General features: G+C 35.5%; 1 protein-coding gene across 1 annotated transcript in view; it reads left to right on the forward strand.

Annotated features, from left to right (window-relative positions):
* Positions 1-18,678, forward strand: part of CSMD1 (CUB and Sushi multiple domains 1) — a 1,378,384-nt gene that overhangs the window by 858,523 nt on the left and 501,183 nt on the right. Inside the window, exon 21 of the mRNA XM_078149151.1 lies at positions 76-232. Within this exon, the coding sequence (XP_078005277.1) occupies positions 76-232 (157 nt within the window). The remainder of the gene's footprint in view (positions 1-75; positions 233-18,678) is intronic.

Consider the following 18,678-nt stretch of genomic DNA (forward strand, 5'->3'; position numbering starts at 1 on the left):
AGTTTTTATCATAAGTTGATCAAACAAACCAAAAGCCAAGGAAAAAAGAGTCACAAGTTATATATTTTTTATTAGGTTTTTGATGGAAAAGATAGTGCCTCACGCCCTCTGGGAGCCTTCTCTAAAAATGAACTGATGGGATTGATCCTCAATAGCACATCTAACCACTTGTGGATGGAATTCAATACAAACGGATCAGACACTGACCAAGGATTTCAGCTAACTTACACAAGTAAGTGGCATATATTGAATATTCTTTTAACAGTTTCATCGTGGTGGTCCATACCTATGCTGGTTAGTTGGCAGGATTAATAAAAACAAAAATAATTTGTTCCTAGCCTCTACCATGTTTCAGATTGCAATTTAATTCTGTACTCAGTTTGATGGGAAGTGAATTTAAACACATTAATAGAATCAAATATTTTGGAGTTTTGCACACTAGGGAAGTATTAATGCATTAGGTCTAGAATGTTTTATACTGAAAAGTGAGACTGAACAACATATGGGTATAGCTAGATTGAAAAATGCTTGTAGATTTTACATACTGACAAAGGCTTTTTAGAGGATAAGAGCTTTGGAACAAATGTTTGATATCAGCAATAAAAGCCAAAATGGCATTTTAACATTTTGAAAAAGAATAAGAAAAATCAGATTGGGAAAAAAAAACTATACAATATAGTAACAGTATTTCCACATTCTTTCCTTCAAAAGGGAGCTCTGTCAGAATTTTCAGATATTACTCACATGGATGATTAATTTACAAGACAGTATTCAATCATTTCATTGAAATATTCAAATTTTCCAAATGCTAGATACTTAACTATGCTTAATATTATAAAGCAGAATATATACAATTATTTTGAAATGTGTTTGATGTATAACAAAATATTAGCACTAAAATTCTAAACTCTTTTATACAAATGAGGAACCTGAAGCTCATTGAGGTTGAGTAATCTTCCCTTGTGTAGTCTCCTTGCTCCAAGAAGTCCCAGGGAACTTTATATCTTCTGAGCCATCACTAAAGTAAGGCCTAGGCAAGCTCAAATTGCCTGAGGCATTTGTCCAAAATAAGGTCTGGGATTTCTTTGTGCATACATGGAGAATGATGGAGAAGGTACCATGACCATAAGAGGTCCTAAATGCCCACCAGACTCTTTAGCTATATTTTAAAGCAGTTTTAACCAAGAGTAAACAGACAAACAAACATGGCTTGCCATTTCTCTGCTTTGGAGTTTATTAAATATGACAGTGGACAAAGCAATCTCTCATGTAGCTCAGGAACTCTGAGTTGAGACCCAGTCCTCATAATTTAGAAAGAGGTCCCCAGTCTCCTGTTTCCTTTGAAGTTCATTGGTATACCTTGTAATCACTGAACCCCCTCTTTCTATGTTTTTCCCTCACAACAATGAAGCACACATATCAGAATAGTATCAATGTTATCTTTTTCTACCTGGTATTAATAATAATTAAATAAAAAATATTAATAATCTTTAAGCTTTAAGCACAAAGAAAACTTTGTGCTTAACCAATGCCCTCTTGGACAGTGAGAAGGAGGGGGCAGGTACCAAATTGTCAGTTACCCATTCTTCTAAATGGAAAGTTAGCAACCACTTCTAGCTTAGGAATCCAAGTTTGTTATAGTCCATGGAATCCTAGCAATGGCCCCACACCAGAGACATAAACTCAATTTTCTGTCTCTCAGTCTTTAATCTGCCTCTGTTTCTTGACTCAAATTCCAAACCAAAAGCCAAATTGACCACCTACCTGCCATATATGAATCTCATTCAAACTTCCCAGTGTTTGCTCATTTTTGACTCCTCAGAATTTTCCTCTCCCCTTTCTTCAAGATGAGGGAAAAGCCCATTGGCTTTTTCTGGGGGAAGTTATGTCTTTCATTGTCACCAGTGGTTCACTCATAATTGCTAAAGTCCTTACTTCTGCCCACAGAAAATGGTCTCCATATACCTGACTACATATGTATATACAAAATACAAAAGATTAATTGGGGGGGCAGGGAGCACTACCGATTAGTGGAAGGTTATAAAAGGCTTCATCTTGAAAGCTGATTCTGAGCTGAGCCTTAAATGAAACTGAAGATTCTAAAAGGCACAGGTTAGGAGGGAGGGCATTTTAGGTATGGCAAAGCTAGTACAAAAGTGCTTGATAGCTTGATTCTACCTTGATAAGCTAGGTGAAAATAAATCAATACCACGAAGACTAGGAGTGAGGGAGCAGACAGTGTCTGTAATGGGAAAATCATTACACTAAATGAGAATTAATTAATATTTATTAAACTGATGCAACATGCTATAATGGGTAGAGTGCTAAATTCAGTGTCAGGAAGACCTGATTCAAGTCCTGCATCAGACATACTTAATAACTATATGGTTGGACAAGTCACTTAACCTCCCTGAGCCTCTGTATTCTCATCTGTAAATCATATACATGTGATCTGAACTGCAGTAGGTCATCATCCAAGCCCCATTCTTCATCCTCCACTGCCCATTTTTTATTCCTATCTCCCCCAACATTTTCACTCCAAAGTCTCAACCAAACACCACCCACCCCTTCCACTGTGCCTTCTGAAATGCCTATTCCATTAGAAACAAATTTCCCTTTAGGCTAAATCTTTTCCTCTCCTATTGGCTCCATCTTCTAATAATCATTCCTTGATGACCCACATAGCATCCTTGATTACCCATTGTCTGTACCTTTACTCATTTCCTTGGGTCACTGGTTGACACAAGGGAGTTGGAATACACATTCCCCATTGCTACTTGCAGGTTCACTCCCATTTACTCAGTAACCTCTTCTCCTTTGAGGTCCATACAATCCACATCTTTCACTCAATCAAAATAGTGGTATCTATTGTCCCCAGATATCCAAGTTGCTTCCCTTCCTTCCTCAATAAATTTGGTATCTGGCTCACAACATTTATCTCCTCAAATTCTGTTTTCATATTACAAGACTTCAACATATTACAGACTCTCCTTCAAACATCATGACCATACAGATCCTCAATCTACTTCCTTCCCATTACCCACTTCTCTACCTCACCTCAATAACACAAAGCTGGTTATATCATAGGTCTTTCCATCACCCATAAATGTACTTTTGACCTCTCCCTCTGACTTCTCTTACTAAGTCATACTCTATCCACATTGGGATCCCCAATCCCTTAACACTTCAGTTGTCTGTCAGGCCATCACCCCTGCATTAGCTTTTCCTCTTTTTTCCTTCTTGACCCTCTGGTAAACTAGTTCAGCTCTACCCTATCCTCTTTTCTTGAGTCTCTGGACTTCTTATCCTATCACTGACTGCACCCTGTAAAGCCTCAGCGATGGACCTGCCACCTTTGATCCTATACTTATGCTGGTGAATGAACATGAAGAAGATTGTGTAACCATTCTAATTGGGTCCAATACAACTTTGTATTATATGATTTCAAGTGGGCATTCATTGATGCTTGGCAATCTTTCTACACCTCCCTTACCAACTCACTATCCCATTCTTCATGGCTTCTCTTCCAAACCTTCTCATGCCTCTTTAAACATCCCATGGCTTCCCCTTCCCCCACCTCAAAGGCTGCCTCACATTTTATAGAAAAAAAATCAGGACATTCGTTGTGGCCCTACTTCTTATCAAGACTAACCTCCCTACCTACAATCCTTATTATGATCAGTCATTGGAGGAGAGTTCTGGTGGAAGAATCCACTGTATGAGGATACTGGAGAATTATGACATATTTCATATTATTATTGAGAGACAGTATTGTCCAGCAGATAGAAAGTCAAGGAAACATGGGTTCAAGTCTTACCTGTAGTCAGTTCAATGTGTTGTGGACCTTTATCTTGTCCTCTGACATTGAATGGATAATAATTAATAGTAATGATAGTAATAATGTTTCTAGAGTGGTTTAAGGATTTTAAGTCATTTTACATATGTTATCTCATTTGATCTTTGCAACAGTCCTGTGAAGTTGGGATTATTATTATCCATGTTTTATAGGTGTGGAAACCGAAGTGAAGAAGTTAAGTGACTTTCCCGGGGTCACATACCTACTAAGTGTCTAAGGCAAGATCCTCATTAGCTCTCCCTGACTCCAAGTCTAGGACTCTCACTATTTTGCCACCTAGATGCATGCATTGGATACCTTACTCATTCTACAGGATCAGGCCATTATTTTATTTCTAGTTAAATGTTTCTTTAATGATGCTCTTTACATAACTCCTGTGTCATCCCTAGTGCTAAATATGTTGCCATTTACTCATGCCTACCAAGCAACTCTTTATTGTTTTTGGATGAATCATTTTAATTTAATTTTTTTTTAATTTTAATTTAATTATTTTTTGAAAATTCAATTTTAATTTAAATATGCATATATTCATACATGTGCACGTATATGTGTGTATATATGTGAGTGTACCTGTGTATATGTGTAAGCGTATATATGTATAAGATCAAAGCAAAGAAAATTAACTAACTGTCATGATCATAAAATGACGAGCTAAGGTTATGAAAATCAGGCTTATTAATTTATAGTGACACCAAATATTCACCCAAATGAGTAATCTAAAGAGTAGAACTACCAAGAACACAATCGGCAAGACCAAACAGGCTGTATCATCCAGTTTGAAAGTTAGAACTGAACAAATAGATCTCAATGTGACCCTGAGAAATTAACTGAGTAATAAATGGGCAGGGGGGGAGGAGCAGGTACAGGATATTGAGTGAGGAACCTGTGTTGGAGACCCAGCTATGCCAGCCTAGAGCTGTCTATATCTGGGCTAGACATTAAGCCTCTCTAAGTGTCAGCTTACCTATCTTTAACTAAAGGAGTTGGATTTTTCCAGTTATAACATTCTTTGAGAGAGTTGATATTATCAAGGGCCAGGGGCTGGAAGGAGGGGTGCCATATATTTTCCTCACCTCTTCCCTAACAATAATTATTAGGGCTCTTTCCATCTTCATATGGAAAGATACAATAAATTGACAGATGCCCAAGTTTGCCTAATAAAAGTTGATAAATTATGGACTTTAAGTGGAATTTTCCAATCCCAAAATCATTTATTAAGCATCTCCAACTTTCAAAGCACTACACTAGGTACTCTTAATTCGAAACAAAATAAAATAAAACAAACCAACAAAAAGACCTTCCCTCAAAGAACTTATGTTCTATTGGGATACAGAATGTGTAAACAGATAGATATTTACCTAGTAATTTGAAAAGGGAGAACACAATAATAACCAGCAGGATTAGGAAGTGTACACATGAAGAAGGCAAGGAATTCTAAGAGGAAGAAGTGCATTCGCAGAATGGTCAATAACCTGTGGAAAGCACAAAGGCCAGCAATTAAGTACCAAGTATGAAGAATGGCAAGTAAGACAGTTTGACTAGAACATAAAATATGTGAAAGGAAATAATGTGAAATAAACCTGTACAGGTAAGCTAAAGGCAAAATACAAAGAGCTTTAAATGCCCAGCTGAGAAGTTTGTATTTTTGGGGAGTGAGTAAAGTGGTCAGACATGTTTTAGGAAGATTGTTTTTGCAGCATTGTTGAGGATGTGTTAAGTGAAGGAGACTACTAGAATCTGGGAACCTACTTAGTGGGTTGTTGGAATAGTCCAGCAGAGAAATGATAGAGGTCATATAAATAGAGCAATTGGACTGATGAGATACATCTTGCAGAAGTAAACTAGAAGTTTTGGAAGCTAATTGGGTATCAATTTCTATTTCTTTATTTCAAAATAAATGTTGCAAATGAAGAGTTGGATTAGGAATTGATCTCTCTAGGCATTGAAAAAGTACTTGAGATAGATTGATTGCCTAGAGTTTAAAAAGTAAACACACACACACACACACACACACACACACACACACACACACACACTCTGCTATAGAAACCTTTCCAGTGAAGTTGTTCGTTTTATGAACTATTTCTTCAATGCCTCAATGCACCCATGATCCTGTTGATTTTAGAAACACTACAGAGAACCTGACAGTGTCCCTATACAAATATATCAAATAAAATGGTTTTATCCACATGGGGTTGTCTTTTTCTGCCTCTAAAATTAAGCATCAACTGATGGTCTGTGTTTGTTAGGATACTTTCATTTTGTTTTACATTAGTAAAGTTTGGGGGAGCAGGGTGAGTGAGATAGAGGAAGGAGGCTCTCTGACTGACAACTGATTTCATAGCAGATTATAGTACTTTAGGTAGAGAAGAAAATTAAAGCCTAGAGTAATGAACTTACTGCTGATGCCTTCTTGATTTCATTAATATGTTGATGTACTTCAAACCATACCAATATTAAAATCCCTATTGTACATGACAGAGTCTGGGTGGTAAGTCTCACATTTAATGAACAATTTTAAACATATTCTGAACACTGACACTGTCATACTTTAACACAAGAGTTAGGAATATTGTGAGCTTTAAATTTGTGCAGGACTGAAGACAATCAATTATCTCAAAATGATCTTCAAGGTGAAGAGTGTGTAAGTGAGAAGCTATAATTTGTGATTCTTTACAATCATGGCTGAAGGAGAGATAATACTGCCAAAATAGAATGATATTATCGCTTTTTCCTCCTCAAATATGTTGGGAGTCATGCTGCATCTTTCTGATAAGGATTTTTCTGGGTCTTTAAGCAGAGAGACTATAGATTTATGTATATTACCTTTTCATTTTGCAATTAATTACTTTCTTACCTTTGACAGTTTGATTTTTGAGGCCCTAGAAGAACCTAGACTCTAGGCTGCCTCTTGTCTTCCATACAACAGATACTACAAATCATACCCTTGATAGGTTGGAAAACAAGTAAGTGCCTTGAAGACAAAACTAGTTCCTGGACAGTATCAGGGAGAACTACTATGGTTCTTCTAGGGCCTCAAAAATCAAACTGTCAAAGGTAAGGCAGGTAATAAAGGGTCCAATATAACTAAAACCAAAAAAAGCATATACATGATTATTTGAGGAAAAAGGAGAGAGCACCAACATGGAGGCCCAAGAATGACTTCTAGGAAAAGATGGATTGTGGGCTATGCCTAAAAGGAAAGTGAGGGTTTTCAGAGACAAAGTAAAGTAAGAGAACATTCCAGGGAAAGGTAAAAGTCTGTACAAAACACAAAGGTGGGTGATGGGGAGGCTGAATATAGGGAAAACTTTCTGGAACATAGAGTGTGTAAAATGAAGTAATGGGAAATAAGCCTGGAGAAACAGACGATCTAGATTGTCAAAGCTTGTTTAGGGAGTTTGTACTTTGTCCTAAGACAGGAATTATTACAGTTTCTTGAACAAAGGAGTAACACAGAGGCATTGGGAATTTTTTTTTAACTATGTATGATGAGTTGGAGAGGGGAGGGACTGAAAACCATAGAAGGTATTAGAGTTAATTTGACATTTACATTAGCACTGAACAAACCAAAATCATTTTTATTTTACTAAAAATTAGGGTGATATCTAGACATAAGGTGTTATTTCAAATTCTCCTCATATGATACTATTATTTTCTGTTAGTTAATAAACTTCATTAAGCAATGTTATTCTACTTGAATAACTTATGCTTGTAATGTTAAAAATGGTTTTTCCCATTTTTAGACAAGCTAAAAATTGTTTTCTAGAGATATTAAAAAATAGTTTTTTTTCTTTAACCTTTGATTCTTTCTTTACAGGAATACTGTTGTTTGGGTTCTTTTCCTTTTAGATAACTCTTTAGAGAACTGCATTTTTCTTTTAGTCACAAGTCTTTGAAAAGGAACTCTGGCAGAGTTAAGGAGGTCTTGTGTAAAATAAAAAGTGAAGTTTGGCTATTTTGTTTAAAAATGCACTCACTTATATTTTTCCTGATTGTTAATTTTTTCCTGATTGTTTAAACTCTTTCTGAAAAGCTTTCAGTTTATAATCATTCGGAGGCATATCAGCAAAAGTAAAAGTAATATGAAACAAAACCATGATTTAGAGCATCAGCAGGATATATATTTATATGTATCAGAAAGTTTTCAGAGCCTATGTGGTTTCATCTTTACTTCCTAGTCCCCTTCCCCAACTCTAATTAAAAGCTCACTTGCTGAGTTTCCTGCCCTGGTGGTAAAACAAGGATGGTACCACCTCAGGCACCCCCCAGCTGGACTTGCCTGCACTTTTCTCTCACCAGCAACAGGACTAAATATCCTCTAGCAGAGAACTGTTAGTCTAATGCATGACACACATGGCTTGAATTAATTTGTCAAAGTGCTTAACCTTAGAAATGACCTTCTGTGACAAAAGGAGAATTTTGCTATAATCCATGAAGAGCCATAGTGAATATGGCTCTGTTAAGATCCTATTTTAATAATAACTGTCATATTTATACAACTTTAAGAGGCTTTTTTAATGCCAACCCTGTGATAAAGGTGGTGAAATTATTAATCCTATTTTACAGATAAAGAAACTGAGTCATATAAATTGCCTCCAAGTCACACAGCCAGGAATTGATTCTCATTCTAGGTAGGCCCAACATTTTTTCTACAAAATGTGTTAGGCTTTCTTCATCTATTGTCCAGATATTACAATAGCTTCCTAACTGATCTCGCTACCTCAGGTCTCTCTTCTTTTTTAAGGCATCCTCCATAAGGCTGCCAATATCACCAAACCATAGGTCTGACCCTGTCAATGCCTTGTTCAGGAAGCTGCAGTAGTTCTCTGTTGCCTCCCAGATCAAATACAAAACTCCTAATTTGGTATTCAAAGCCCTTAGCATATAGTGCCAGTTTACCATTCTAGGCTGAATACACTTTATTTTACAGATAACAAAGTGGAGGTCAAAGAAAGAAAATGACTTATTTAGTGTCACCCAGCCACCTAGTGACATCGCAAGAATTTGGATACAGTTCTCATGGCTCTTTGTCTAGGATTCTTTCCTCCACATTATTTCCTGTAATGTTGATATCCTATAACAATAATTTAATCACCAGGTTTCCCCTCATCCATAAACTCCCCAGAAATGTAGCCCATATTCTACGTACTTTGTGGGTCAGAATCCTTGCCAAATTGTGATTAATAAGCCTCCACTTATAAATTTAATAGAGTGCACAGTTCAAAAGAAAGTTATTTTGACCAATATGGAAATATTTTATGTGATTACATATATATAACTATGTCAGATTGTTTACTGTCTTAGGGAGGGGAAAGAGAAGGAGAAGGAGAAAATTTGGAACACATTTTTTTAAATGAATGTTAAAATCATCTATACATGTAATTGGAAAAAATACTATTTTAAAAAGTCACATAATGAAATAGCATAATAACGCAAGTGATAGAATTCTTCTCCCCACAAACATTGAGCTTATTGTCTTGCCGATACACACACTTTCAATAGAAAGAATGGACTCACATATGAAGTGTTAAAATAAAAACTCCTGTGAACTGCTAAAATGAAAGAAATCCTCGGTTCAAAAGGGAAGGGGGGATGGAATAAACCAGAGTCCAGTCACAGTTTAGAAAGATTATAACTGCATCTATTGCCTGAGAAGATGTAGCTTGTAAACTAGAGCAGTGGGACAATGTTCATATCTGCTCGGAGGGGAGTAGGAAAGGATGAGTTATTTATACATAAGTCAGGTGGGAAGCGGGGGTCTAGGGAGAAGATATCTGTAAATACAATAAATCAGAAAGCAGGAGGATTGCTGCTCTTTAAATAAGTCAGAAACCAAGATGTTTGCTTTTCTCTATGAGCTGATCAAGCAAAGCTGGTTTCAGACGCTGCAGGCATCTCTGAGTTCAGCTGAAGTTTACTTCACAAAGGATCACTGGTATGTTAAGCAGCCCTGGGCATCAGAAGTCCTTCTGATTGGCTAGTTGTTATGCTACTCCATTGTCTGGTTCCCTTGTGAAAAAGGGAAGCTCTAGAATATTTGATCAGTTAATACAAGCATTACAGAGCCCATGTTCACAGAGGCATACATATGGGCATACACAGGGCTTCTCAAAAGTAATTTTATTGTTTTTCACATCACTTTTATCTTAATAACAACCTTAAAAAGTAGATAAGGATGGATATTTTCCTTAAACATGAGAAAACTGAGGCCCATATAAATAGAGTGATTTACTTGAGGTCACTAAATAGAGTTAGTCAGGTCATCTAACTTTTTTTTTCATTTTTTCTTTAATTTATGGAATAAAACAAACATTTCCATAATATAGTATAATTTTTAAAATGATGATTGTACATGAAACTGCAAATCTATTATGTACAACTTGCTGTTCTTTTAAATAAGTAATAAAATTATCATGTAAATTTATTTTTTTCCCTTTTCCCCTTCCCTCCCCCAAATTAGAGTTGGCTACCATTAGGCACAAATACGTATATGTGTTTAAAATCATACTATACATACTTTTACTTACCAGTTCTTTCTCTGGATGCAGATAGCTTCTTCCTTGATATGTCCTTTGTTGTTAATTTGGGTATTTATAATTTTCAAAATTACTTACTTGCTCAAAATTGTTCTTAAAACAATATTGCTGTTACTGTATACAATGTTCTCTTGGTTCTGCTCGTTTTGCTCTTCATTATTTCGTGCAAATCTATCCATGTTTTTCTAAGATCATTGAGCTCATCATTTCTTAAAGCACAATAGCATTCCATCACAATCATACTAACTTTTAATGCACTTTTCTTTCCACTCTAACAAATGGCATTTCATTAATGCAAAGATCAACACAGATTATTCAAGTGATGATCACTTATATGGGAGATCCTTGATGTCCTTCAGTCTTGGTGATGAGTTATTACAATCTTGAGTGGCACAGTTACAGGGGGTTTCTGTCTTAAAAAAAAAATCCTTCCTTAGGGCTTGCCATCCTCATAAGCCATATTTTTATATCTCCTCTTTTCATTGCAAATTTCCTAAAAGGATAGTCTGCATTCTCTAATTCTACTATCTTACCACTCATTCACTCCTCAAGTCTTCAATCTTAGAGTAAAAATAAAAGAGTTAGATATAGGTATATTTCCCTAACTACCATTAATATGGTTTCTGCCTCCTGCCCCAAAACAGAAGTGTCTCTGGGAATAGTTAAATGTAGCTTGTTGCTAGATCTCTCACATGGACCATTGCTTGCCCCCTAAAAGCAACAAGTTGCATAAAGTATACTTTTTACAAAATATATAAGGAATAGAAGTGAACAGGTAGATAGTAATAAAGGTTGTATTACCAACAGAAGTCTCAATAGTGTGAATGAAAATAGGAACTTGTATAAAGTCAGTGTTTATGTTTCATTTTTTGGCCTACTTCCTCTAGAGTCTAGGCACAATCCTTCCAGCATGGCTGATATGTATTGCAGGTCTGATGATAAAAATGATAGTTCACTAGGGCTTTAAATTTTATAAAGAGCATTATATGCACTATATCATTTGATCCACACAATAAACAAATGAAGGAGATTTTACATCATTCACCTTTTGAAGAGGAAGAAGCTGAAATTAAAAGAGTTTAATTGACTTGTCCTAGGTTGCGCAACTAATAAATGTCTAGGGCAGGATACAAACCCATATCTTCCTAATTCTAAATCCATCCTCTCTTTCCACTACAGCAGTCTGCCTCTTCAATAATAATATAGGCTTTGAATATCTCATAGAATTATTTTGAATTTGAATCAGATAATATATGAAAAAATATTTTATAAACCATAAATTATTATATCAATGTAAAATGTTATTTCCGTTGTTTTCTGTCATAGTTAGCATGAATAATTAAGTTGTAGTAGAAGTGCCTTCCAGTTGGAGTCAGGAGAGAACTGGTTTTGAATGCTGGTTCTGATTCTGAGTTGCTGTGTAATATTCAGCAAGTCACTCACCTCCAAGTTTCAATTTCTTCATCTGTAAAATGGAATGAAAATGCTTACACTATTTATTTCCCAGGATTGCTTTGAGGAAAGTGTTTTTGTATACCTTAAAATACTTATAAATATGAACTGCCACATGGCAAGTAGATAGTTGTTTCAGAAACCAAGCCAGGTGGAAATGATTAAAAACAGAAAGTTTTAGTATCATCCAGAAATCAGTTATATCTTTGAAATAGGTGGAGGACTTCTAGTGAGAAACTCCATTCCCAACAAATTTATGGATGAGATTGCTATGGCCAACATATTAATGACCTTTTTTTGAACCTTTGGGTAAAAAGACTGTCCCTACCTCTGTAGGTTCCTCCTCAGCCAGCCAAAAGATTTCAGTCAGAGCCAATCAGGCTTACAGCCTTTCCAGGTCGGATGGAACCAGCTAGAGCTTATGTTGTTTCGGCCTCTGTGAATTCTAGTTTACCTCATTGCCTTGAAGAGGCAAAGTTCAGGGTATTCTAATCAATTCAATGGATATAATTTGGCAAAAAGAGCAGTGAGTGATGCCTTTGCTTTTGACACAGCCAAAGGGTAGAATTATTTTAAAAGTTAAAAAAAAAAGCTATTATGCAACTTAGCAGATTTCTATCTTTGAACAGTGATTGACATATCTACTTTGAATCCTGATGCTTTAAAAATTTGGTTTGTATCATGATACTTAATGGAAATTTTGAAAGGGAAAAAAGAAAATCAATTAGAGGCAAAAGTTGATGACTGAAAAAAAAAACCTGAGTTTAAAAATTAAATTCAGACTCAAAATCAAAAATTGGGTTGATTTGAGGTCAAGTTAAATACATACTGCAGATGCTGCAGAGTTTCATAGGGGAGAATTTGGAAACTCATTTGTATTTAGTGACTTAGACACATAGGAATCCAGTGGCTTTGCCTTAGGCCACTTTGAGCACCTGAGACCTGAGCAAAATGAAAACAATGATGAATAAAAGCTACCTATTGTGTCTTTCAGTAATTGTGTTATAAGACCTATTGAGTCTGAAACTGATTAGAAAACAAAATGTAACAGAACAAAACTATGGATTAGAGGGAACATAAATGACAGAATATACTAGGAAATAGCTTACTACTTTGAATTAGAGGTTTGTTTGTTTTTTATGTTACTAAAACACATTGCTATGTCATAGAGACTAGTTTCAGCTTCAAATCTAAATCACAAATGAGAGGGTGGAGAAAAATTCAATCAATTTTCCTTTATCCTGGATATTTGAAGAATGGAGTGTTGATATCTCAATATTTTAGACATTTATTATGTTCCAATGAGCAAAGTAGTGTTTAATAAGATTACTGTTTTTAAGTGCTATAGGTGTATTACCAGTTTTCAGAGCTCTAAGGATAAAATAAAGATATGCAACTGCTAAGGTAGGGATAAGTATTAAACATTTTAATGATTCAGAAATCTTAAAAAAAATAATTCTACGTTATCAGCATGAATATCATTTCATTACAACACATTTTAAGCACCTACTATGTACAAGGTTAGAGGCTTTTGTTGTTCAGTTGTGTCTGATTCTTCATGACTTCATTTGAGGTTTTCTTAGCAAAGATACTCAAGTAGCTTGCCACTTCCTTCTCCAGCTCATTTTGCAGATGAGGAAACTGAGACAAACAGTGAAGTGACTTGCTCAGGGTCATAGAGCTAATAAGTATCTGAGGTTGGATTTGAACTCAGGTCTTCCTAACCCAAGCCCAGCACTCTATCCACTGAGCCATATAGCTGCTGCAGATTAGAGGCTGGTTGATGGAAATACAAGAAGCTGTCCTCAAGGAGCTCATATTATATGAATCATTTTTCATTTCCCAGCACATTTAGTATATGAAAGTATTACACAGAGAATGCTGATCAATATCAAGATACCCAGAAGCATCCATCAAGTAATATATTAGGTATAATTTCTTTAGAGGATTTATGGAATGATGAAATTCACACAATATGAGAAAGCATAGGTGAGTCATAATTTGTATCTATAAAGGGCATAGCCACCTCTCTAATTATAGAGCAGTTGAAAGATTAAAGTTTCTGATCACTCTGATGACTAATATCAGAAAGTGTATTAGATGGAGTCAAAGTAGAAGGAATATGCTTTAATTTTTTTAAACCCTAGCAAAACTTTGATAGATAAATGCATCGTCACAAAAAGGGAAACTATGGGGTTTATGAAACTTGGTTTATGAAAATTTTTTTCACTTTAAAAAGTGTTTTCAACTCTACTCCTTTAAATTATAATCTCTCATGATGTATACAAAATGTGATGACTTAAAAACATTTAATTCAGTAATTACATTGTGTATGTTAAGCTCTTCTTATTGATTCTTTCTTTGAGATGGATATAAGAAAGGATTAGCATTTTTCATGTTCATTATACAATCAGTAAAGTAAGAAACAGTCATAATTCAATATGTAAAATCTGCATTATTTAATGAATGGAAGTCTGTGATGAGATGAAGAAGCAAGATAAATTTGTCTTGACTAAATTCTACAGAAGTGGCAGCTTAAAACGTTATCATTTGAAATATACCTGTGGTAAAGCAACAATAGATTAAACTAGCACTCATTCATTTAGGAAATATTCATTATGCCCAGACATTGCAAAAATATTATGTTGAGCTTATATGAGCAGATACAAAATGAAACAAACAGAACCCAGAGAATGTACAGTGTGTACTATAATGTAAATAAAAGGGACATTAAAGAGAAGAATTTTGAATAATTATAATAACCAATTCTGTTCTTTAGGAAAGATGATGAAATATGCCTCAGAAGAGTCTCATTCAAGAGGTGGGAGATTATGGATATAGAATGTTGTGTACATCGTGTGTGTGTGTGTATATCTATAGATATCTATATCTATATATAGATATAGATATAGATATACACATACACACACATACATACATATATACATATACATATATACACATACATACATACATACATACACATATATATTCTTCTTTTAAAGGAACAGTTCAATTCAGGGTATAGGAGGGCTATATTGGAGAACAACATGTAAAAAAAGCATCGATTAAAGTTATTAAATATATATACTCATGGAAATATATAGTACACATATATAACTGTATGTTGTGTACACATGCTCACATACTATTCTAGGTTCTTTAACAGTCACTTACCTTAGTATGAATTCCTATTTTAAATCCTTTTCAATTATCAGCTATTTGAAAGCAAGTTTTGATGGCATGGAAGAAGATGAGATCATACTACTAAGAGAGATGAAGAGGATGTGGAAGGACACTAGGACATTTTAGTGATTTCAAAATATCTTTATAGCTAGCCAGGGGCCTCAAGCATTGTTGAAATATGTGTATATGTGGTAGTTTGAACTTCTGGGCATATGCATTTATTAAGCAATGTATGCCAATTACCTAACAAATAAGAATGAGGCCCCTTCCTCATTTTAGGGCTAGACTCAGAATACAGGGGGAGACAGACTTTTATACATTAAAAACAATCAAATAAACCAATTAACTAAAAGATAAGATTAGGGATTTTCCAAGTTGGGAGGGGGACAGTGAACAGGTACAATTCCCTGAAATCCAAAAACAGAGCTGTAACATATAAAAGTTCAAGAGACATAGTTTCTGAATAATTGATCGTTTCATTAATCATGCTAGCAGATAATTAATAAAAGGGGTCAGTGGCACTCTGAAATGCCAGAGATTCCTCATGCAGCCCATTCAATCCTTATATGCCCTTGGAAGAATGGGTGGTCCTGAAGGTGGCAATCAACGCTGATTGGTTAATAATTAATGAGAAGAATGAATATTATGATGAGAGGTACACTTGGTGAGGTGACTGATCACTCAGTTTTGGAAAAAGAGACTTATCTCTTATCCAGACTATCCCAGCCTAGGGTAATGTAGACAAAAAAGGGGGTCCACCTCTACTTAGACCTGGCTTAATGGAACACTAGGGGCCAGAATTCCCCTTTGATTAAATTCTTTGTAAGGTTGTGTAGTTGGGTGGGGTCTCCCACCCAGGATCAAAAAAAAAAAAATCTCATCCAACAACATCCTTCAGTTTAATGTCCTGAACAACCTACGGGTCCTAATTCGGTAATTGACTATTAATATAAGGGAAGAATATTTCTTTAGGAGCTGTTCCACTCCCCTCAAGGATCTGTGAACAATCTAGGGAATCTAGAAACAAAGATTAATTAGTACAAGGGCCAGTTTGTAGATAAGACAAGGTGGTCTAGCTTCCCAGCCACCTAGGGATAAATTCAAACAATATGATTTTCTCCCACTTCCCACAACTGGAAAAGTGTTCTCACAAGACAGAAGTTGGACTAGACGCATAATTGAATAGAAAGGGTACTGAGCTAGCTACAGAGTAGAGCCACAAAATGGAATCAAGTGTGTTGTGGTTCACTCAATTCCCACTATGAACTACTTGCTGTCCTAATTAATCCCCTCAGTTCCCTCAGATACAGTACTATCTCAGGCATGACTAAATTAGTTGACAGATTAAACAAATTATTGTTTCATCTTTCTAAAAAAGAAAAGAGAGATTTTACTTATCCAAAGGTAAACCTAAAGCCATTATTGCATTGTAGGAGAAGTCTTCCTTTCTGGACTCCTCAGTTCCCTTTTTGGGACAACTTCTGGGGTTTGCCATTCTCTAGGATATTCTCTCACCCCACTCCCAGGGTGCTCAGGATGCATTTTGAATAACTGTACGTCTCTCTACTACAATCACCCACCCTGGAATTCCCTCTTTTGGCCCTGCAACATTCTCTGTATTATTCCACCCTGTCCAGTCTACTCCCTACTTAAAAAAAAAAATCATAGACAGAGTCAGCATTTAAGCTCAGTTCAGCTGACTCCAAATCAGTGCTTTTCACTGCTATAGCATACTACATTCTGTAGAACGTCAGAATAAGTCAAAGCCTTTGGTGTAGAGCAATCAGTCTGATTATTTGTTAGCAGAAGCTAAGATAAGAGACCATCATTCATTTAATAATGGTGAAGAAATGAGGATCATGATTTGTAAATCTGGCTCCAGTCAATCCCAAACATGTCATCCATATAAGAAGATAGACTAAAGCTAATATGAGGTCTCTATACAAGACTTCTAGAGTTCCTGCTAACTATACAAACAGGATCGGGTAAGTAGCAACATGGTTTGATTTTAAAGGTTCTGAGAATCTCCTTCTTAAATAAGCAAAAACATTTCTAACAACTTGCTAATTCCTGAAGTTGCAAAATTAGAGATTCATTTACTTACTTTAAGATTTTTTTTTTATTTTAAAATGTAAATACCCTTCAGGAGGACCTGAGTTCAAATTTGACCTCAGACCAAAGGCTTAACTTACTAGTTGTGTGACCCTGGGCAAGTCACTTAACCCTAATTGCCTTTAAAAAAAAAGTAAATACTTTGAGAAGATCATAGCAAAGTAGAAAAACACTGTATTTCAACTTAAAAGACCTGGTTCAAATCCCAGCTCTGCTGTTAATCACTTCTGTGCCTTAGTCAAGTCTATTCCCCAATTTCTTCTCCTCTGACCATTGCAACCTCTTATATCCAAGACCATATACAGGAGGTACCTAATCCAGTCAATTGGGGGGACATCCATACTGAGGCCCAGGCTTTTAAAACTCTTTATAACATATCCCCTTCCTACCTTTCTAATCTTCTTTCACTTTTTTCCCTACTTATACTCTATGATACAATGACCCCAGCCTTCTCATTCTTCTTCACTGAACACCTTCTCCTAACTTCATACATTTTCACCAGCTGCCCCTTGTGCCTGAATTTTTTGCCCTTTTTTTTTTTATCTCTGCATTCTTGCTTCCCAGGCTTTCTTTAAGTATTAGGAAAAAAAATCCTACCTTCTGAATGAACCCTTTCCTCACCCCCACCTTCCCCACTTGGTGCTAGTGCCTTCCTTCAGATTATCTTCAATTTACATGGAATATATCTTCTTTCTACACAATTCTTTGCATACTATCTCCCTAGTAGAGACTTTTGTTATTGTTATTGTTTTCTTTTGGCCTTTCCTTGTATTCCCAGTACTTAACACAGTACCTAACACATAGTACATGTTTAATAAATGTTTATGACTTAACTATCCTGATTATTAGCCCCAGATCCCCCCCATAAAGCTTCTACTTATCCACTTCTATCATATCCTTTCTATCCATCTCTATTACTGAATGTATACAGCCCCTTCACCTCTCCCTCTTGCTTGATCTGATCAATAATACCATTGATGCCAGAAAAACTATGTCATTCAGTTACTCAGTGATTTTACTTACATCCCCATGACTTCTAATATTTCTCAGACTAAAATACCCTTCTCTGTCTTTCTACTCTCTTATATGTGTTTTTAGATTTTGTATCTATAGGCTTGATCTACAGTAAATACAGAATACATATTTTAATTAATTCATTTATCATGCTGTCACTTTAGTCACTTATATCACTATACAAATACATTTATACAATTCTTTGTTGAAAATAGGGTTTAATGAGAAAGAAAATATAACAAACATGAAAGAATGGTGTCTGAACAGGGGATGGAGTGGGCATCATTGAAAGAATCAGGGTCTACTAAGAAAAACCGCTTCACAATATTTCCTGACCTGAAACGGTAGAGAAACTTCTCAAAGTACCTGCATTTTAACCCTTGTAATTTTGTGTCATACTACTGTGTTTTAAAAGAAAGATCCCTGTGCTAACTCAAATATATGTTAGAGATTAAAAAAAAAACCTTCTAGTACAAATAAATTAGAGAGTGTTACTACCATCTTTGAAATATGTATCTC

Source organism: Phascolarctos cinereus, unplaced genomic scaffold, assembly GCF_003287225.1.
Source record: "Phascolarctos cinereus isolate Bilbo 61053 unplaced genomic scaffold, phaCin_HiC Scaffold_2;HRSCAF=192, whole genome shotgun sequence".
Taxonomy (NCBI): Eukaryota; Metazoa; Chordata; class Mammalia; order Diprotodontia; family Phascolarctidae; genus Phascolarctos; species Phascolarctos cinereus.